The 22,379-nt window shown below is 43.6% G+C and overlaps 1 protein-coding gene and 1 pseudogene across 1 annotated transcript in view; one reads left to right on the forward strand and one right to left on the reverse strand.

Moving 5' to 3' along the window:
* Positions 1-22,379, reverse strand: part of SLC4A8 (solute carrier family 4 member 8) — an 82,642-nt gene that overhangs the window by 56,914 nt on the left and 3,349 nt on the right. Inside the window, exon 2 of the mRNA XM_073788664.1 lies at positions 7,401-7,482. Within this exon, the coding sequence (XP_073644765.1) occupies positions 7,401-7,482 (82 nt within the window). The remainder of the gene's footprint in view (positions 1-7,400; positions 7,483-22,379) is intronic.
* On the forward strand, positions 9,758-11,097 carry LOC109552099 (THO complex subunit 7 homolog pseudogene; annotated as a pseudogene).

Genomic DNA, 22,379 nt, shown 5'->3' on the forward strand with positions numbered 1-22,379 from the left:
TAATGACAAAACTTCAAAGACCTCCAGGACTGAAGCTGTAGAGATGGGGGAGTTGAAGGTCTCAGTCCTGTACGTGGCTGCAAACCTCACAGGAATGTTGTTAAGATCAAAGGAAATAATGGGCGTGAACATGATTTGCAAACTGTAGAGTCCAAAACAAACGCTAGTTGTTGCTACTACAACGATTTGAGCAATTGATAAAACGTGATGCAGTCACACCATGACACCTACAGCAGGTCTCGGCAGGGAGGCCACTTCCATTTGAGAAAGTGGTTAAGCGCTCAGGTCAACCTGCCCGGTACGCGGGCCTCTCACTGCTGTGGCCTCTCCCGTCGCGGGCTCAAACGGCCATGGCTCACGGGCTCAGCCGCTCCGCGGCATGTGGGATCTTCCCGGACCAGGGCACGGACCCGTGTCCCCTGCATTGGCAGGCGGACTCTCAACCACTGCGCCACCAGGGAAGCCCTCTGTGACTGTCTTTAAAAAGGAATACTGAAGCTTATTCTTTAAACTCAGAAGATTTTTGTGAGAAGCAAATAAGAAATGTACATAAAATGCTTAACACGATGCCTGGAATCAATTTTAGCAGCCAGTAAATTCCAGGATCAGTTTCCATTATATTTTTTCTGCACCATCTAGAATAACAGTGAGAGACTAGTTACAAATCATAAGGGGCATAAGGCTGGGAGCATGAGGGAGAGATATTAAATATTTTACAAAAAGAGGGGAACACAAGAAAGTAAGTGATCCCATAGTGTTCCTCTCTAGTTCCTCCTTCCTGCTCTCTCATTCCATCCATAAACATTATTTTGTTTTGTGCCTGACTTCCAGGCCTCTCTCACCTCCACCTGGTTTCCCCGGTCTTCCTGGTGAGCCTGGAGCCCAGAAGCAGTAGCTGCAGGGATGCTACACCTGGATACACAGAGCAGTGATCTTCCCCCATTTCTGCCCAGTTACTGCTGCTCGACACTCTGGATCTCAGGCTGCCCCCGCACATCTTCCACCACGGGAGCTGTTACAGTCTTTAGTCACTGTCTTCAAATCGACAACCGCACCCACACTTCCTCTGAGCAGGTGACCTTGCTTCATATTGTACTGAAAAGACAGGCCCTGTCCTGGGAACTCCCTCCATTCTCAGTCAGGCTCACTTTCCTCCTCCAGCTTTTCCTCTTTTCCAGGCTAATGAGCACCGCCTCCCACCCCACTGGGTCCCACTTCATCAGTCATCCTCAGTCTCTCCTTTCCATCCATCCCTTCCACGGGTTTCTCAAGTCCCTCTTACCTAAAAAGGAAATATTCCTACCATATGATATGACCCAGCAATTCCACTCCTGGGTATAGATCTGAAAAACACAAAAATACTAATTCGAAAAGATACATGTACCCCAATGTTCACAGCAGCATTATTTGCAATAGCCAAAATATGGAAGCAAACTGAGTGTCCATTAACTGATGAATGGATGAAGAAGATGTGGTACATATATACCATGGGATACTACTCAGCCATAAAAAGAATGAAATAATGCCATCTGCAGCAACATGGAAGGACTTGGAGGGCATTATGCTAAGTGAAATAAATCAGACAAAGAAAGACAAATACTCTATAATATCGCTTATTGGTGGAATCTAAAAAATGCAACGAACTAGTGAATAAAACAAAAAAGAAGCAGGCTCACAGATATAGAGAACAAACCAGTGGTTACCAGTGGTGGGGGGCGGGGAGGAGGGATAGGCAATATAGGAGTAGGGAGAAAAAAGGGTTATTATGGGATTATATGAAATCGTGTGTGTGAAACTTTTGCACACTATAACAATTTAAAGAATCCTTCATTCAATAAATAAATATTTTAAAATAAAAATAAAAAAGAAATGTTCCCAGTGCAGTGCTATTCTCCCAAGTCTCTGCCTGTCCCCTTCCCTTCTCCATTAAGTCATGTTCAAGAACAGTGTGCCGACCTAGCTCCCTTTCCTCACCATCCCCTTGTTCCACAGCCTCTGCACGTGGCCGCTCTCCACTCAAACGGCCCTCATCAGGGACGCCAAAGCCACTAAATCACCAAACCTCTATCATCTTACGTCTCTCTCAGTTCAATTCAAAAGACTCTCTGGAGAGCCCACCATGCTCCAGGCGGCAGCCCCATCCCTTGACTACTTCCTCCCCTTGGTGGTCTGGGCTTCTCCCATACCTGTACCACGGCCTTCCCTGGCTCACTTGCACTCCTCTGACTGCTTCTCCAGCCTTACCACAATCCACCAAAGGAGGGTTCCCCGGGTTTCTGTCCTTGGTCCCTTTCTTCTCTCTTTTTAGTGATATTTGCTCTCCTGATTTCAAAGTTTACTTCTGCAAATGATCCCCAAATCTTTATCTCCAGTGACTCAATATGTTCCAAAGCAAACTCACCATCCTCCACCTGAAATCAGACTCATACTCGCTTCTTCCATGTTTCTGTTCATGGCATTTTCTCAACTTTCCAGGCTTGAAACCTCAGCATTACCTTGGATTTCCACCTTGCCCCTCAGCACTCCATCCCATAGATTAGAGATGTCAAGTCTTTCTCTCCTCCCACTTTGACAACAGCAGGGGCCTCCTTCCTGCCTCCCCCACCAATTCGATCCTACAAACAAATCCTCCGGAAGCACTGCTCTGATCACAGCTCACTCTTATAGTCGGGACTCTTCATGCTCCAGCATGCTCGGGCCCCAGCCTCCTTTCTAGTTTTTTCTTTCTCTAGAACAAATTATACATTCAACAGGGAAACAAAGGGAAAGCTCTCTAAAAGAACTGAGTGATCATCTCAAGAGAGATCAAAGTGGAAATCCCACACATGCTCACACCAAATAAATGTTCTGGGGGGAAAAAATCTAGACATGTACACCTTCTGCATCTATACCAACAACAAGAGAACAGCCTGGTGTTTTTTTTTAATAAATTATTTTATTTTATTTATTTATTTTGGGCTGCACTGGGTCTTCACTGCTGCTCGCGGGCTTTCTCTAGTTGCGGCAAGTAGGAGCTACTCTTAGTTGCGGTGCGCGGGCTTCTCATTGCGGTGGCCTCTCCTGCTGCGGAGCACGGGCTCTAGGCACGTGGGCTTCCGTAGCTGTGGCACACGGGCTCAGTAGTTGTCGCTCACGTGCTCTAGAGCACAGGCTCAGTAGTTGTGGCGCATGGGCCCAGCTGCTCCGCAGCATGTGGGATCTTCCCAGACCAGGGCTCGAACCCACGTCCCCTGCATCGGCAGGCGGGCTCTCAAACCACTGCGCCACCAGGGAAGCCCCACAGCCTGGTTTTGACTCCGTCTCCTCCTCATGGCCTCAGCTGACGCTCCCACCCTCACCTCACACTCCCCTCCACCTAAACCAAACTGCTCTTCCACAGATGCACCAATGCTTTCGGACACCGACTTGTCTCACTCCTTCAAGATCCATTGCAAATGCACCTTCCTTCTTGGTATTCTTGCTGATCCCCCTGATCAGAGGTGCTGCCTCTTTCCTGTCAACCCTGAGTCCTTGGCTAGCATTCTCTTATGAACTTATCTTATGCCTTGCATTAAAGTTAGGCATCTATCAGTCTTTCTCCCGCTATTCATCTGCAAGCTTCTCCAAGTCCCAGGTCAGACCTTCTTCCTCCTGGAATCCCTCACATAACAAAGCACGGTATCTTCCACGTGGTCATTACTCCACAAATATTCAGAAAATGGAATACCTCCTAGATGCCTCCAGCAGGAACATAACCCCTTAGGATCCCCTCAGCAGTACACAACCTGAACTAAGAAGGCCTCTGATCTGAAAGGGGTCACAACAGGAACATGTAACCAAAGTGAATGTGTTTCGAGTGGATGAAATACTCACCAGGGCATGGGATGATTGAGAAGGTCCTAGCCAGCCTGAGGATGGAGAGCGTATTCCAGGAAGAGTTCCTGGATAAGGGGACTTTTGGAAAGAGTTAGCAAGGAAGACTTTTCCTTCTCTAAGAAATTTTTTTGGTCCAATCAGTTCCCACAAACATTAGCCAACCACAGCACCTGCCTTTTGAAAACACCAGAGAGACAGGCAAAAATGAAAACAAGCCCCAGCAGGACACAGAGCTAAGAATGACCGAGTGGTTATCAGAAAACTAGGCATCAGTTTCTAGGCTGGAGACTTGGAAGCAGGGACTTGGATATTCTGAGTGAAATCAAAAAAGAAGACAAACAAATAGACACTGGGAAATGAATACAGCACCAATAAAATCCAGTCCATCTAACGGGATTCTGCAGCCCAACGACTTTACTAAACCAATCCTGTGGTCTCTTTGCTGGCCTTTCAACTGCTCTCCTGCCCACACAGTCTTCATCCCCCTCATCTACCTACCTACTCACCTAAATTCTGCCTTCTTTCCAGTCTTTTTTCCAGTTATTGTCAAACCTCCTCTCTGGGGACTGTGTGCAAATACAAGTATTCATTTAGGAAAAACTTATTAGAAGATGTAATTTTAGAATTTATTTTTTAAATAAGTATGCACACACGTACAGAGAGCAATCATTAGTGAACTGGGATGGAACCTTGCAGAGCAGGACAGAAATCACAGGGGGAGCCCACCCTGCAGATGGAACCTGGACTTTCCGAGGCGGAGTACATTCCGAGCACACTGTTTATTAAGCATGCGCAGAGCTCGCTAGCTCACACGGACAGACGGGTGTCCCAACCCCTGGACTTCAAGTTGACACAAAGTCAGGAACCGCAGGGTGAGTCTAACATGTGGAGCACATGCAAGCCTTTTTTTTTCAACTTATAACTAAGGCCAAATGGCTCTTACCTCTGTTGAAAACTTATTAGAAGGTACCAAACTTACTCTAGGATTCATTAGTCTAGTAGTTAATCAGGAATAATGACCTGCCAGAAAAGACGGAAAAAGCCATTCCTCTAATTAAAGCCACTGCTCGGTGTTCTTCTGGGACTGGGAGAGTCCACTGAAGCAATCATGGACTATTGCTCTTTGCGAGTTTCTCTTCGGAAATCTGTCCTACTGTTTGCTTTTGATTCTTCCCATGTATGTAAAAAAAGCGATGTTATGGTTTAATGCACCTTCTCCTGCTGATGGAGTTAATTTTTGCCAAAAAAACCACGTTTACAAGTCTCTAACAACGTCCAGAGACTACCTCTCAGAAGTAGTTCTCAAAGTGGTTTATGTCACGTGGTGTAGAGGGTATAGAACAAAGGGGAAGGAAGAAGGAAGACCCAGAGCTTTATCTGCTGCCGCAGAACCTTGTATCATGGCACACATGGCAAATCAGAACACAGTTAGAACAATTTACTTGTCTTCCATCAGAGTGGGACTGATTTTATTCCACGCCTTCAAGAGACAGCACTTCCCTGAGTGCAGCCTCACTGAGCCCTAGGGCTGCCCTCGGGATGAGTCAGGGCGGGGCCCACAGCATAGCCGATCCTCCAGCAAATCCCAACTTCCTCTTCTCCTCTCCAGAGCTGCTTGAGAACTACATCAGGCCTGAGGCGTGGGCACTCCAAGTCCTCTGTTGCCTGTAGTGCTTTTTTTTTTTAAGTGCTATAACATAAATAAGATTCTAGTTTTCCAAAAGGTCTATGTATAAAGGACTGTTTTCTCCTAGCAATGCCATCATCACAGACGGCCTTCTTTTACAGGAAAATGGATACTACGTAAGGAATAGATGATGTCATATTGAGAAGATGCTCCTACTGCCAATTACTCAGCTGACCTCTGTGATGGAACCCAGTCCTCGGGATCCAAGAGTGTTTGCCCAGTCTTATTATTCTACTCCCAAGTAGATAAGAGTGTTCATAAATGGTTACCTCTTTGCTGAGGGCAAAGGTCTAGTGGGCCCAGACAACTAAACTAAAAGTAAAAGTACCCCCACGGTACAGTGAGACGGTAGGGAGGCAATAGGATTATCAGGGCAGAAGGAGGGGTGGGGCAACACATAAAAATGTTCGTATGATGGAGCAAGAAGCTGAGGTTAGGTGGTTAATGCTGGGTACCGTCCTCCCTTGCAGGCAGTGTGGCAGAGTGGAAAGAGCAGAATTCCATCCCAGCCTCACCTGCTGTTAGGCTAGATGACCCTGAGCAGTTTCCCCATCACGTAAGATAGGGATGATGCCTACCTGCCTGGGTTGCTGTGAAGATTAAAAAGACGACTTGTGCAAAGTGCCTAATCGAATGCCTGTCACACAAGGGTCATTCAACAAATGTTAGCCTCCCACCTCCACACCCCTCCTTCTTCCCCTTTCTCCCAACTGCTGAAACCCACACTGGCTCTTCTTCCATCTGGTCAAAATAACTTCGAAAGCTCGACCTTGATATGTCTGAACTCCACTGACCTCCACAGAGCCACCCACGTAAGTTCTCATGGTAACAGACCCAGAGGATGAGTCAGCCTCTACAGCTTTGGCTCTCCCATCCAAAGGACGAGTTTTCTCTGGGGACTGTACAACTTTGATGGAAAAAAAAAAACCAGCACAGGAACAAGCAGTACAGAGAGACACTTCACGTGCTGTCTCAGTCATTAGAAAGTTACTGCATCATAGCCTTCAACGTTGCAGGAGATGCTGCCGAGATTGCACAAAGGCTTTTGAGCCAAATGTGGGTTCTCGTTCAAGCTATAGAGGACGCGAGCCTTTCTTTAATAAAACTGAGCATTGCCATCATTATCAGGAAACTAGGCTCCATGGGAAAAAGGAAAGCAGAAGGACAGCACAAAAGGGTCATGGGGGGAGTGGGGGTGGGAGAGGAGAGAAAGGAAGAAGAGCCTTGATAAGGTAAACTAGATAGAGCAGGTCAATTAAAAGGCCTCTTCCTTCCCTTCCACTTCAGTGGGTTTTTATACAACTCTATGCTGTGAACTCTCACCAAATATGTTATAGGTGCGTGTGTGTTTTCCCTTTTCTTGTTTAGATGAAAACACCAGGCAGAAATGGGTATTGTTAGAATGGGAAGAGCATACATTGGAAATGGGGTAAAAACAGGGTCTTATGGCCAAACTGAGTTTTTAAAACTATTTGTATTTTATTTTCTTTTGTATAAATTTGTATCTATATTTCCAAGCAGTTATCAAGAATCAATAAACTGATCTGAGTGTTTCACATTCTCAAGGAATAGGTCATTTATTAATATTTATATTGGACTTTACTGTGCTGAAAGTACTGTCTCACAAGCTGTCTGTCTACTAGAGCCTAACAGTGAGACAGGTATTATTATCCCTACTTTTATTTAACATATGAGGAAAATGAGGCTAAGTGAAATTAAGTGATTTTTTTCCCAAGGTCTCACAGCTAGTGAAGAAGAGTTAGGACTCCAACCCACGTCTCCTGATGGCAAAGCTGCTCCTCCCACGCCAGGCTGCCTCTTGCTGATTTCCCTCGGTACACAGAACAGCAGTGCTTACCTTCCAACTCTTCTTTCTCATAGTGGATGTTGAGAATTGTACTGGTCCCACCCTGATCCACCACAGCTTCTTCATCTGGTCTCTGTTGAAACATAAATTAGTAGCCACAGTAATACCCCTACATTCATTCAAACACTCATTCAAGTGAATTCCCTGGCGATCCAGTGGTTAGGGTTCCACGCTTCCACTGCAGGGTGCATGGGTTCGACCCCTGGTTGGGGGACTAAGATCCCGCATGCTGCGCAGCCCCCCCAAAAAAACACTCACTCAAGTACCGTGTGTATGCCACACCCTTTATGCAACACTGAGGGGGAAAACCCAATGGTTTACAGATATTTTTACTTTTTTTTTTTTTTTTGCGGTACGCGGGCCTCTCACTGTTGTGGCCTCTCCTGTTGCGGAGCACAGGCTCCAGACGCGCAGGCTCAGCGGTCATGGCTCACGGGCCCAGCCGCTCCGCGGCATGCGGGATCTTCCCGGACCGGGGCACGAAACCGTGTCCCCTGCATCGGCAGGCGGACTCTCAACCACTGCGCCACCAGGGAAGCCCAAGTTTACAGATATTTTTAATTTCAATCTCACAATATCTCTGAGATGCAAACATGGCAGCCATTCTTTCTCATTTCATAAATAAGCAGCCGGATACTCAGAAAACTTTAAGTAATTACTGCCCAAGGTCAGAAATATGGTAAAAGGCAGAGCGAGGACTGAGTCCAGGTCTTGTGACTGCAGATCCCGTGCCTTTCCCACCCCTCCCCACTCCACCCATATGTCTGTATAACATGTTGGCATTTTGCAAGTGGTGTCAACCAGATTGTCTCATTTGGTACAAGCTGGTGTCCTTGACCTCTGTTTACCACTCTGTCCTTGAAATTCTCCACCCTTCTCCTCTGTCCCACCCTAAGTCTCATCTCCTTCTTCTAACCATAATTCCCAAGGAAAAGCACTCTATCTTTTGTTTCCCACACTTGAGCCTTACAATTTCAACAGTAGCCTGAAGCTGTGAGGATTGGTATTTGACAAACGGCCAGAATGTCACGCCTCAAGATCCATGTGTCTAAAACCCAACTAATCTGCCTTCCAGACTAGTACCCTGTGCCCATTTATTTACTCCTACCCATGACTCCATCACTTCGTAGTCCACATTTGAAATCTCAAGCTTATTTATTCATCCATTCCACGTATTGAGTGCCTATCATATGCCTTCCAGGAAACAGTTCCTTTTTCTTATCAAGTCCTCGTTTGCAATTTCTCTCGAATTCACTCTCATCTCTGATCCTCTCTATCCTCCACTGTCCAGCCCTTTCAAACACAGAGGACATTTTTTCAGTTATGGAACCACACTCATTTTCTTCCCTGAGGGCTGCCCCTCGGCCTAGAACTATCACCCTCTCCCTGCTACTCCCACGTCCATCACCAGCAGCTAACACTTATTCATCATCCCATAGATCTCAGCCTAAACGCACTTCCTTAGAAGGCATCCCTGACTACCTCCCATTAGTATGCCCCCACAGCACACTGTATTTCTCCTTAGTAATGAAATGTCTCTGCTCCTTAAGGGAGAGACCATATCTTTCTTCCCCGTTTCCCCAGCACCCTGCAGACTTTTCACAAAGTAGGTGCTCAATAAATCTTTGTTAAAAGAACAAAGATAATGGCATCTACCTTATCAAGACCCTCACCAGATCCTGAATTATTTCAAATAATTATTTCCCTGACAATCAATTTCCTTTACCAAACCTGCAGCTCTAGCCAGGCTCTCTGATCCCGTAGGCACCATACACATTCCACACTGTCTGGTCATCTAGCAGGTCCTTCCCCAACTCTCCAGCACACCCAAATCCTCACCATCCTTGTAGATCCTGCTCAAATTTCCAACTTCCGGTTCCAATTGTACTGTTTTATAGTTGCCCACCTATGCTCCCAAATAAGGCAACCCTGAACATAAAGCAATCCATTTTCCCAATGAAAAGATTCAAGAACAGTTTTCGAGGCCAAACTTTTAGGGAAGTAGCTAAAATAGTCAAATGTCAATTTACAGTATTTTATTTATCAATTTAGTTTTATAGGCATATTTTAAATTATATATTATTACTACCATGGAATAATCTCCAAGATATAATATTAAGTTTGAAAAGCAAGGTGGAACGGCCGCCCCCTGGGGAGTTCGGGGAGCGCAGGGTCGCCGCTGCCGCCGCCTGCGGCGGCGGCGGCGGCGGCTGCGGCGGCGTGTGAGCGGACGGTCGCACGCGCCGCCGCCTCCATAACTGTTTACCCCGCTGCATTGTGGGAGTTCGACTTCCGTCGCCCGCCAACCGCCGCCAACCGTCGCCTCAGCTTTCGCCGCCGCCGCCGCCCACGCCATGGGGTCCGTGACTGACGACGAAATCATACGGAAGCGTCTCCTAATTGATGGAGATGGCGCTGGAGATGATCGGAGAATTAATCTGCTAGTGAAAAGTTTCATTAAATGGTGCTACTCTGGATCCCAGGAAGAGGACTACAGCCAGTACCAACGTATGCTGCTCACGCTGTCCCAATGTGAATTTTCAATGCGCAAAACTTTGCGGGTATATGATATGAATCTCAGAGAAATGGAAAATTATGAAAAAATTTACAAAGAAATAGAATGTAGCATTGCTGAAGCACATGAAAAAATTGCTGAGTGCAAAAGGCAAATTCTTCAAGCAAAACGAATACGAAAAAATCACCAAGAATATGATGCATTGGTAAAAGTGATCCACCATTATCCAGACAGGTGTGAGACATTAAAGGAACTAGAGGCTCTGCGTAAAGAATTAGAGCATCTTTCACATATTAAAGAAGGTGTTGAAGATACGCTGGAATTGAGAAGGAAACAGTTTTACGTTCTTCTTACTGTCCTCCATGAACTTAATCAAACAACGGAAAATTATGAAAAGCCCGCAAAGGTAGAAGCCGCTCAAGAAACAAGCATGGAAACTGATCCTAAACCACAGACCAACTGACCACTCACCATTCCCAAGAATACTGAAGTAGCAACATGATCTTAGTGTGTTCAGAATTTGTTGTGCTCTTGAGACATTTAAAGTGAGACATTTAAAGTTTTGGCAGTGAACTACTTTGCCTTTAAATATTAATGCACAGTTCATTCATATTTCTTCACACAAAGGAACATGACTTCATTATATATTTGTTTTTATTGAAATGCCTTTTTTGTACTTAAAAGATGGGAAGGAACATCCAAAAATGTTTAATGTTTTCAAGCCAGATATGTTAGTGCTCGTTGGTATTCTAGGTAGTTTTTGGTCACAAAATAAGTGGAAGATAGTGAGAAGGTGGCATTTCTAGGATGTATATGAGAAAATGAGTCAATTTCTGGAAATCGTTACCACTTTTGAAAATGAAGTCCATGAATAGGCTCTCAGGAGGGCTGTGACCTTGTGAAATTAAGTACAAAATGTTTGTGATGTACGCTTATTGTGGGAGAGTTTCCATGATAGTAAGAAGCACTGATAGCAGAGGTAATTACAAGATGCAAAGTAAATCAATATGTATTACTTTCTAGATCTCTGTCCTTAATACTTGAGCAATGTGGTTGTTAAATGTTTTGTTGAAATGTTTTCTCTCTATCGTTTTGTTCTGTAGGAGTCATTTTCAAGAGTCTTGCAAAAGATTTCATGATCTTTTTGAAAAATTAAACTAAATCTGAATCACTTGTAATTGTCTTAAGTATTGAATTACATGTCTAATACTTCTTTAGGTTCCATTCTCATCCATTTATTTTAGTTCAGAAACATGGCACTTTGCATGAATCATACCTTAATAATGTTACATTTTTGTAATTTTAATACAAACTCGTATCTTTAAAAAACTTAAAAAGATGGGGCTTCCCTGGGGGCACAGTGGTTGGGAGTCTGCCTGCCGATGCAGGGGACGCGGGTTCGTGCCCCGGTCCGGGAAGATCCCACATGCCATGGAGCAGCTGGGCCCGTGAGCCATGGCCCTGGGCCTGCGCGTCCGAAGCCCGTGCTCTGCAACGGGAGAGGCCGCGGCAGTGCAGAGGCCCGTGTACCGCAAAACAATAAATAAATAAATAAATGTAAAAGCTAAATAAAAAGCAAGGTGGAGGAAACTGTTTAATTTGCTAACTTTTATCTAACAAAGGGTGTTGGAACAAAAACATCTGCTTACACTTAAAAACATACATAGGAAGAATGAGCGAGCCGTAAAAGATGTTTTTAAATAGTTACCTACAGAGGAGGGAGGGAATGGGGTAAAGAAGATAAGGATAGAAACTAAATTTCTTTGAAGATAACTTATTTTGCACATTTTTTACATAATTTTAAAACAAAATTAATTAATTTTAAAAAACCCAAAATTTTACATTTTAAAAAGCAATTCCCACGAATCAAAAACAAAATGAAAACAAGTGCCAAACTGATGGCATAACTATTCCAAGTAACTTTATACCATAAAGTTATAACTGACTGAACGTTCTTAGTGACATATATCCTAAGGACAAAAAGCATTTGAAAAGATCTTAAACTGCTTTTTAGTTGTCATATTGTTGGTTGTAGTGTTGGTGTTATTTTTCTGAGACTGTTGTGTACTGTGAGATAAAATAAATGAGTGATTATGTGAACTTTCTGGCACTCTCAGTGTGACTGAGACCTGGGGTTCTCAGAAGGTGTGAAAGCAGATACGGTTGCAGGACACATAGTCCTGAATTTGAATTGGAAGCACTGGAAGTATCAACAATGATATATCTTTAAATGCTTTAAAATCTGTAAATTTATATTTCCTAGCTCCGTCCAGACTAAAGGCCTAGAAAAAATGATCAGCCAATAGTAATAAGTCTCATTAGCACCTAGATTGTGGTCTCTTAAAATGCCATTTTCTCTTAAAAGACATTCAAAGACAACGAGGGTTGTGTCAAAAGGGCTCAGGATCCAACTTAGAGAGGTCCCTTGCCAAAAACAGGACAATTTGAACATCAGTAAGGGTAATAACTGTAACAGATTGAATATATCAAATATGTTTAAATCCATGAGTTCACCATGTCACTTTAAAAATTAGCTAATTGGTCAACATTGGAGGATAATACTAGCAAACCAACTCATTATTTTGCAAAATGGTAAAAATTTATCCCAACTTTCCTATTTAAATTGTACCATAGAGTGGTACCATAGAGTAGATGAGAGAAGTTTCTTATTATAGAAAAGAATAAATGAAGAAGGAATGTTAGAATTAGAACATCGCCATTTTGCAATCCCTAATGGACTGCATTGATTTTCAAGGCCACTAATATCACAAAAAGAGAGACAACCAGACACTGTGTGCCTCCTAATGGGAGACCTTATCACCACGCATGAAGTAATCTCACCAAATAAATTGTCCCTGAATCTGATCAAGACTCTAAATCCAAATACCAATTTACCGAAAATACAAAGAAACAGAGTTCAGTGGGAAAAAAATACCACAGGAGTATAATCAGCAAAATCCAGACTGTGGAAAACTATAGCTATAGAACAAATCCTCTCCCCACCACCTTTTTTAAAATAAATAATTGCAAGAAGAGAAAGAGAGAGAGGAAGGCAAAACCAATAGGTTAAAAGAGACAACAAACCAATCTCAGTATGTGGACTTAATTTGAATACTGATTTAAACTAACTAAAATAATTTTTAGTTATTTATAAAGTAATTTTTAAAGTTATGACATTTGAGACAATCAGAAATGTTTATCTTTTATGATATTAAAGAAATTATTTTCTCTTTAGGTGGTACTATGCTTATTTTTTTAAAGAATCCTTATCTTTTAGTATTCATACTGAAATATTTACAAACGATTACAGATACATAAAACAATATGTTAACTTAGAAATACTACTTTTCTCACATTTTATAAAGTAATGTTATTCAAAATCGTCAGATAGGGCTTCCCTGGTGGCGCAGTGGTTGAGAATCTGCCTGCCAATGCAGGGGACACGGGTTCGAGCCCTGGTCTGGGAAGATCTCACATGCCGCGGAGCAACTAAGCCCGTGCGCCACAGCTACTGAGCCTGCGCGACTGGAGCCTGTGCTCTGCAACAGGAGAAGGCCGCGACAGTGAGAGGCCTGCGCACCGCGATGAAGAGTGGCCCCCGCTCGCCGCAACTAGAGAAAGCCCTCGCACAGAAACGAAGACCCAACACAGCCAAAAATAAAAAAATTAAAAAAAAAAAAAAAAAAAATCGTCAGATACATCTTTAACATCAATGTTTTCCTCATTACCATAGATGCTTTGAGTCAATCTCCCAGAGCATGTCAGTTTCACTTCCAGCTAAGTTGTAAAGGCTCTCATACAATAAGTCAAGTCCTTTCTAAAGAATAACTTTTAGGTGGAAAAAACTTACCTTTATTTTAGACTTATTTGTTATCTGTGAATTTCCTGACAGCAGGAGTCACATATTTTCATCTTTTTGTTCTCCTAGAGCCTAATACAGTAGCTTACCACTGTAAGTAGCCTGTGCTCCTATAAGTTACAGGAGGGTAGGTACTGTGTCTTATGTTCACCACTATGTACCTAGCACCTAGTACAATGTCCAGTATGTGGTGGGTATCCAATACATTTTGATGAGTAAATATTTATTAGTTTTTTTAACTCTTTCTCATATGATCATATATTTCCTCATAAAACTTCACATATATGTATACCTATGTACGTATATACGAGTAATTTTTCATGTTGGCTTCCCCACAGGTTTGTAATATCTGGAGGGCAGGGACCAATTAATTACAATGCTTAGTACTGTCCACAGACACCTCACACAGCATAGAACACAGCAGGAATCTGGAGCGGGGCTGTGGTGCAGAGGGAGGGATGACTGATTTCTTGACTCTAAGACTATAAAAGCAAAATATAAAGAGTAAGGTCGATCATCTAAAATATTCAGGTTGAAAATCAACTTGTTGTTTGTTTCCCTAGTTTAGACTGGTTAATCACAGTCTAAAGTCACTGAATAAATGTTCATCCACTTTCTTTGTCCTGCCAAAGAAAACAGAGCCATTGTCAAACACCATCAGCCACAGCATTTGAAAGGTCAGGCTTGAATGTGAATGTGTGGCCCTTGATTGGATCCTGGTTCAAAAAATTATTTTAAAAAACTATAAGGTGCTAACAGAAATTTAATCAACTGGATGGGTGTATGATTATATTAAAGAATTACTGTCAGTTTTTAAGTAAAATAATAATACAGGAGTACATCATTTTATTGCGCTTCACTTTACTACACTTCACAGATATTGTATTTTTTACAAATTGAAGGTCTGTGGCAACCCTGCATGAAGCAAGACTATTGGCACCATTTTCCAACATCATTTGCTCCCTTCATGTCTCTGTGTCACATTTTGGTAATTTGCAATACTTCAGACTTTTTCATTATTATTATATTGTTATGGTGATCTGTGATCAGTGATCTTTGATACTACTATTGTAATTGTTCTGGGGTACCACATACCATGCCCATTTAAGACAGCAAACTTAATCGATAAATGTTGTCTGTGTTCTGACGAGCAGTTCCCCATCTCTCTCCCTCTCTTCAGGCCTCCGTATTTCCTGAGACACAACGATACTGAAATTAGGCCAGTTAATAACCCTACAATGGCCTCTAGGTGTTCAAGTGAAAGGAAGAGTTATACGTCTCTCACTTTAAGTCAAAAGCCAGAAATGGTTAAGCTTAGTGAGGAAGGCATGTTGAAAGCCGAGATATGCCAAAAGCTAGGCCTCTTACACCAAAGAGTTAGCCAAATTGTGAATGCCAAGGAAAAGTTCTTGAAGGAAATTAAAAGTGCTACTCCAGTGAACACACAAATGATAAGAAAGCAAAACGGCCTTACTGTGATGTGGAGAAACTTTCAGTGTTCTGGATAGGAGATCAAAATAGTCACGACATTCCCTTAAGCCAAAATGTAATCCAGAGCAATGTCCTAACTCTCTTCAATTCTATGAAAGCTGAGAGAGGTGAGGAAGCTGCAGAAGAAAAGTTTGAAGCTAGCAGGGCTTGGTTCATGAGGTTTAAGGAAAGAAGCCGTCTCTATAACATAAATGCGCAAGGTGAAGCAGCAACTGCTGCTACAGAAGCTGCAGCAAGTTATCCAGAAGATCTAGCTATCTCAGATAATCGACGAAGGTGGCTACACTAAAGAACAGATTTTCAGTGTAGACAAAACAGCCTTCTATTGGAAGAAGATGCCATCTAGGACTCTCATAGCTAGAGAGGAGAAGTCAGTGCCTGGCTTCAAAGCTGCAAAGGACAGGCTGACTCTTGTGAAGGGCTAATGAAGCTGGTGCCTTTAAGTTGAAGCCAATGCTCATTTGCCATCCCCAAAATCCTAGGGCCCTTCAGAATTATGCTAAGTCTATTCTGCCTGTGTTCTATCAATGAAACAACAAAGCCTGGATGACGGCACATACGCTGACAACATGGTTTACTGCATATTTTAAGCCCACTGTTGAGATCTACTGCTCAGAAAAAAAGATTCCTTTCAAAATATTACTGCTCATTGACAATGCCCCTGGTCACCCGAGAACTCTAATGGAGATGTACAATGAGATTCATGTTGTTTTCATGCCTGCTAACACAACATCCATTCTGCAGCCCATGGATCAAGGAGTCATTTTGAATTTCAAGTCTCATTATTTAAGAAATACATTTCATAAGACTGTAGCTGCCATAGATAGTGAATCCTCTGATGGGTAGGGGCAAAGTAAATAGAAAACCTTCTGGAAAGGATTCACCATTCTAGATGCCATTAAGAAAATTCTTGATTCTTGGGTAGAGGTCAAAATATCAACATTAACAGGAGTTGGGAGGAAGATGATTCCAACCCTCATGGATGATTTTGAGGGGTTCAAGACTTCAGAGGAGGAAGTAACCACAGATGTGGTGGAAATAGCAAGAGAACTAGAATTAGAAGTGGATCCTGAAGATGGGACTGAATTGCTGCAATCTCACCATGAAACTTGAACAGATGAAGAGTTGCTTCTTACGGATGAGGAAAGAAAGTGGTTTCTTGAGATGGAATCTACTCCTGGTGAAGATGCTGTGAAGATTGCTGAAATGACAACAAAGGATTTAGAATATTACGTGAACTTAGTTGATAAAGCAGTGGCAGGGCTTGAGAGGACTGACTCCATTTTTTTTTTTTTTTTTTTTGTGGTACACGGGCCTCTCACTGTTGTGGTCTCTCCCGTCGCGGAGCACAGGCTCTGGACGTGCAGGCCCAGCGGCCATGGCTCATGGGCCCAGCCACTCCGTGGCACGTGGGATCCTCCCAGACCAGGGCACGAACCCTCATCCCTTGCATCGGCAGGCGGACTCTCAATCATTGCGCCACCAGGGAAGCCCCTGACTCCAATTTTGAATGAAGTTCTACTGTGTGTAAAATGCTATCAAACAGCATTGAAGGCTACAGAAAAATCATTCTTGGGAAGAAGAGTAAATGGATGTGGCAAACCTCATTGTTGTCTTATTTTAAGAAATTGCAGTAGCCAGCCCAGCCTTCAGCAGCCACCATCCTGGCCCATCAGTAGGCATCAGCAGCAAGGCGAGCTCCTCCACCAGCAAAAAGATTATGACTTGCTAAAGGCTCAGATGATGGTTAGCATTTTTTAGCAATAAAGTATTTTTTAATTAAGGTATGTACATTTTTAGATATAACGCTATTGCACAATTAATACATTACAGTATAGTATAAACATAGCTTTTATATGTGCTGAAAAACCAGCAAATTTGTGCAACTTGCTTTATTGCAATATTCACTTTATTGTGGTGGTCTGGAATTGAACCTGCAATATCTCCAAGGTGCCTGTATTGTAATATGGTGATTATGTCATTTTTTAAAAAAAAGGGCCCTTAATCTCAAGTGATACATACTTACTCATATGATGTCTGGGATCTGGAGAATGGGTAGACCCATAAACGAAACAAGATAGGTTGTTTGTTCATTGTTGCAGCCAGGTCATGGTGTACTTCAAGTCTCTCTACTTTGGTATATGCTTAAAATGTTCCATAAATTTCAAATATATTAAAGTTTGCTTAAAATCATAAAAAATGAAAAGAAAGGAACATCAAGGCTCATTGGTCTGTGCTTGCTGCAGATTCCTCACCAGTTGATTATTACTTCCTCTGATACCATCATTATTCATGGCTGAGAGGATTTCTTAACCATGGATTTCCAGGGTTCCTATGAATGGGCTTCAGAGGATTATGTGTGAGGGTGCATTTTTCTTGGGAGAGGGTCCATAACTTTCATCAGATTCTCAGGGGAGCTTGTGACTCAGAAAATATTAGAATCGTAAGAACCACACTGTATAAGTTTAGGAGAAAAAGGAAAGGAGGGAGGGAGGGAAAGAGAAAGGGAAAGAAGGATGAACTAGAGAAAAGACCCTGTTTCTGTATGTCTCACTGGCTCATGAGAATGACCCACTATGTAAATGTGTATTGACTTGGGTGCCTACCGGAAGGACTAAGTACGATAAAAAGAACTCAGAGGGTTAAATACACATTAAAACATTGAAATTGCAAGGCACATCATGAGAAAGAAAGCACTGTTATAAGCCTTGACAAATGAATGAATTGTAGCTGAGTAGCAGACCAGATTCTCACTTACAGTTAATGGACAAGTTAAAAGGCACTGGTGGGGCTGAGTCTTACATAATGGCCCCAGATCCTTGAAGCAGACACAGAGGCTGCAGGCGAGGGAGAAGCAGCAGGCAGTGGAGCCCACCTTGAGCCCTCTCCCTGACCCCTCGCTGCGGCTCCACTCTGAACCTGCAGGGTGGTAGTACTGCCAGACTCAGCTCAGCCTCCCTTCCTGCAATCAGTCTCGACTCTTTCACCTCCAGAGCCCCTTTCATCTTTTTTCTTTAATTAATTAATTAATTAATTTTTGGCTGCGTTGGGTCTTCGTTACTGCGTGCGGGCTTTGTCTAGTTGCGGTGAGCGGGGGCTACTCTCCATTGAGGTGCACGGGCTTCTCATTGCAGTGGCTTCTCTTGTTGCGGAGCACAGGCTCTAGGTGTGCGGGCTTCAGTAGTTGTGGCACATGGGCTTAGTTGCTCTGCGGCATGTGGGATCTTCCCGGACCAGGGCTCGAACCCGTGTCCCCTGCACTGGTAGGCGGGTTCTTAACCACTGCGCCACGAGGGAAGTCCCACCCTTTCATCTTTTATCCAATGGTTTCAGGTAACACCCTCCTACCCCACCCACCCAACAACAACAAGTATTTATTGAGTTCTGATACACAATCATTTTAAATCAACAAATACAGAAGTGACTTCCAGGGTTTCTAATCAAGAAACTAAGTCACCACAATTAGTACTGGGAACAAATACTTACTGAGCACTTACTGTATACCTAGCATTGTGCTTTACAGGTCTTACCTCACTTAATCCGCACAACAGTCCTAAATCAAGGCTAAGTAAGATCTCACAAGAGTTAAGTGAGACAGGAGGAACGTCAACTCAAGTCTCTCGGTATTAACATTATATACTACAATGCATTAACATCATACACTAACGTTGCCAAAAGCAAAGAACCTGGTCATTTTAGAGAGCTCTGGTCACCTAATCATGGATCAATGTCCACAGTGAAAACAGCTCAAGATCGTCATATTATTACCTTCTTAAATCCTTGTACTTCACACTGCCTTTACTGCCCAGAATTCCAATACTTCTCCATCTCCTTATTCACTTCCAACTCCCTCTTCATCCAGAAAGCCCATGAATTCTGACCCCCTGTAGAGCCCATCACTGAATCTGACCCAAAGATCCCCAACTCTCTAACACCCTCAATTTGATTTCCTCAATGAATGCTGACAACCTATAGCAAGAAAAAGGGGTTCCATGAGGATGTATGCAGCTGTTCTAGACCCCCTCTCAGTGGCCGTGAGCTCCTGAACACCCATGAGCTTCCTATTCTGACACTTCAGCAGCCTGCTAGGGGCCTAAAATTCCAAAGTGGCTCTGGTTTCTCAGTGACTTTTTTATTGAACCCTACTTGGAGTCACTCCTGTTCCATACAACTTACTAGCTAGCACATCGTGGTTGGCAGAATAACGGCCCCCAAAGGACTTGCACATCGTAATCCCTGGAACCTATGAATACATTACCTTACACGGCAATGGGGAATTAAGGTTGCAGACGGAAACAGGGTTGCTAATCAGTGGACCTTAAAATAAGGACATTATCTGGATTATCCAGTGGGATCAACGTAATCACAAGAATCCCTAAAAATGGAAGAGGGAGGCAGAAGAGTGCAGCTGGAGAACGAGGTTTGATGACAAAAGCAGGGTCTGAGAGATGCTGTGTTGCTGGTTTTGACTGTGGAGGAAGGGAACTGCAAGCCAAGGAATGCAGGCAGCCTCACGAAACTGAAGAAATTAAGGAAACAGATTGTCCCCTAGAAGCTCCAGAAAGAAACAGCCCCGTTCAACACGTTGATTTTAGCGCAGTGAGACTTGTGCTGAACGTCTGAACTACAGAACTGTAAGCTAATCAATTTGTGTTGCTTTAAGCCAGTAAATCTGCGGTCATTTGTTAGGGCAGCAATAGACACTAATACATACATTAATGGCTTTCTAACTAGCAAAACCAGAGTAAACTTGTTACTACCTTACAGGACACAACCAACCTCTCCATTATCTCAGACTTGCTGCTGTTACCTAGCAGCAGATTTAGAACACATTGCTCCTCTGTGTCCTGATTACCACTGTGGCAGGCTTAACTGAGAGCCCTGTCTACCCTGCCAAGGCAAACCGTCAGCTAAGACAATTATCTACAAGTTCAGAAGGAAGTAAATTTGCAAACTGAATTGTCCCCCCAGCCTGCCTCAATTCTCTGCTTGGCAGGAAAGTCCACACCTCTCCTACTGAAGCTCCCCAGTAGAACTGGTGATGCCAGATAAAGAGAATGCTCACGTGTTCCCCAATTCCCACACAGGAAAGGAACACCTAGTGCGTGGGGAGGGGCTGGAGGCGGACGGATTGTACATTGCAAGGCAGTAACAGGAGAAGCTGCTCTGGTTGATACTTTTGTTCAGTAACATTCAGCAAATACATACTGACTGCTTCCCATGAACTGACCATGACCCTCAGAAAAGTTATCCGCTCTCTACAGAGCCATTCGTTCGCTCAGCAAATATTTATTGAGCACAAACACGTGCCAGGGCCGCTGAGCACTAGCCTCTGAGAGTTTTTCAGGTCTACTTTAAAACATAAAGTGTGACTCTCTTCCCATCTGCCAAGCTTCCCAGTTATCAGCCATTCACCAGGATTTGTTATTCTGAAGATTTCTTCAAAATTTCCCGTTCTAAGCCGGCCTGATTCACATAAAAGCCTTGGTAATTGCCCAAATTCACTTGCTCCCCTCTCCACCACTTGCACCCTCTCTGAACCTCCCTGCGCTTCCCAGCACCACTTGGCTCAAGTGCTTCTGGTTTCAACCTCTCCAGCCTTCTCTTCCAAAAATTCTTTCTGCTCAGTTCTGAAAGTGCTGATCGGGAGAATTTTGAAGCTACAAGTTGTCCCTAGTTCCAGTCCAAACTAGGAGCTCTCCCTCAAGCTTTCTGATCTCCTTCCACTCTTACTATCCCTTTTAAGAGCTCACCGACTCCTAAAATTGCAATAACCACCTCCGGAGATCTCATCAAAATTCAATAACGCAGGGCTTCCCTGGTGGCGCAGTGGTTGAGAGTCCGCCTGCCGATGCAGGGGACACGGGTTCGTGCCCCGATCTGGGAAGATCCCACATGCCGCGGAGCGGCTGGGCCCGTGAGCCATGGCCGCCGAGCCTGCACGTCCGGAGCCTGTGCTCCGCAACGGGAGAGGCCACAACAGTGAGAGGCCCGCGTACCGTAAAAAAAAAAAAAAAAAAAAAAAAAAATTCAATAATGCAGGCCTTCATTAACTCATCCTAAACTCCACCAATAGCCACCTAGCTGGCCTCCTTCATTCCAGCTCTTCCCACTCTAATACATCCTTTGTACACCTTGCCACACGTATCTTCCCAAACACGTTTAAGTGCTCATTTTTAATCAGTCACCGGTCCAGGTGTCAGAGACACAAGCCACGGTAATGTAGAGTGATGAAGGACACTTCTTTAGAGACGGCCAGCTCTGCCACTTCTTAGAAGTTACTTAACCACTCTACATCTTGGTTTCCTCATTTGGAAAATAAGCATAATAAGGGCATGTAAGTTTCAGGGTTATTGAGAGAATTCAAGGAGACAATGCATGGAAAGCACTTGGCAGCGTACCTGGCACGTGGCAAGCACTCAAAACAAGTTACACAACCAACAACATGAAAGGGAGCTGGCAGGTTAGCAGCAGAGATGAACATGTAGATTCCACAAGTAAGGGATGGAAGAAGTTATAGCACGTGGTGGTGGTTGTGAGCAAAAAAGAGTGAGTGATAAATTCTGATGATGACGTGGAGCCAGACGTTAAAGATTCCAATGGAATATTCTAGGTGGAGAAGCGGGGAAAAGTTTTCCAGCTAGAATACCTGAGCGAAGGCACAGCAGCAGGGAAAGGAGAGCTTCCGTGTAATAGAGCAATGGCCGTCTGAGGCTCTGGGCTGATACTGACAAGACCAGGAGCGCCTTAAAGAGAAGTACATTGACTTTGGATACAAGAGAGTCGTTCATTCACTCAGCAACTGAGCACAGATTTTATACCAGCCACTGTGCAGATGACAAGATTTTCAACCCGGTCCCTGCCCTCATGAAGCTTCTATTTGAAAAGATAGTAATCAAGAAATCAAAACAAGAACACTCCAGATAAGTTATATATACTATTAAGAAAAGAAAGCAGAATCATATGAACGAGATTAACTGTAAGTCGAGGCCAAGGAAAGCCACCCTGAGGAGGAGGCATCTGAGTTGAGTCACGAGAAGGCCCAGGTAGATGAATGTCCACAGGAATGACAAGAACAACGCTGTTGAGGCCTGAAGGAGCTGGT

This window comes from Tursiops truncatus, chromosome 11 (assembly GCF_011762595.2).
Source record: "Tursiops truncatus isolate mTurTru1 chromosome 11, mTurTru1.mat.Y, whole genome shotgun sequence".
Lineage (NCBI taxonomy): Eukaryota > Metazoa > Chordata > Mammalia > Artiodactyla > Delphinidae > Tursiops > Tursiops truncatus.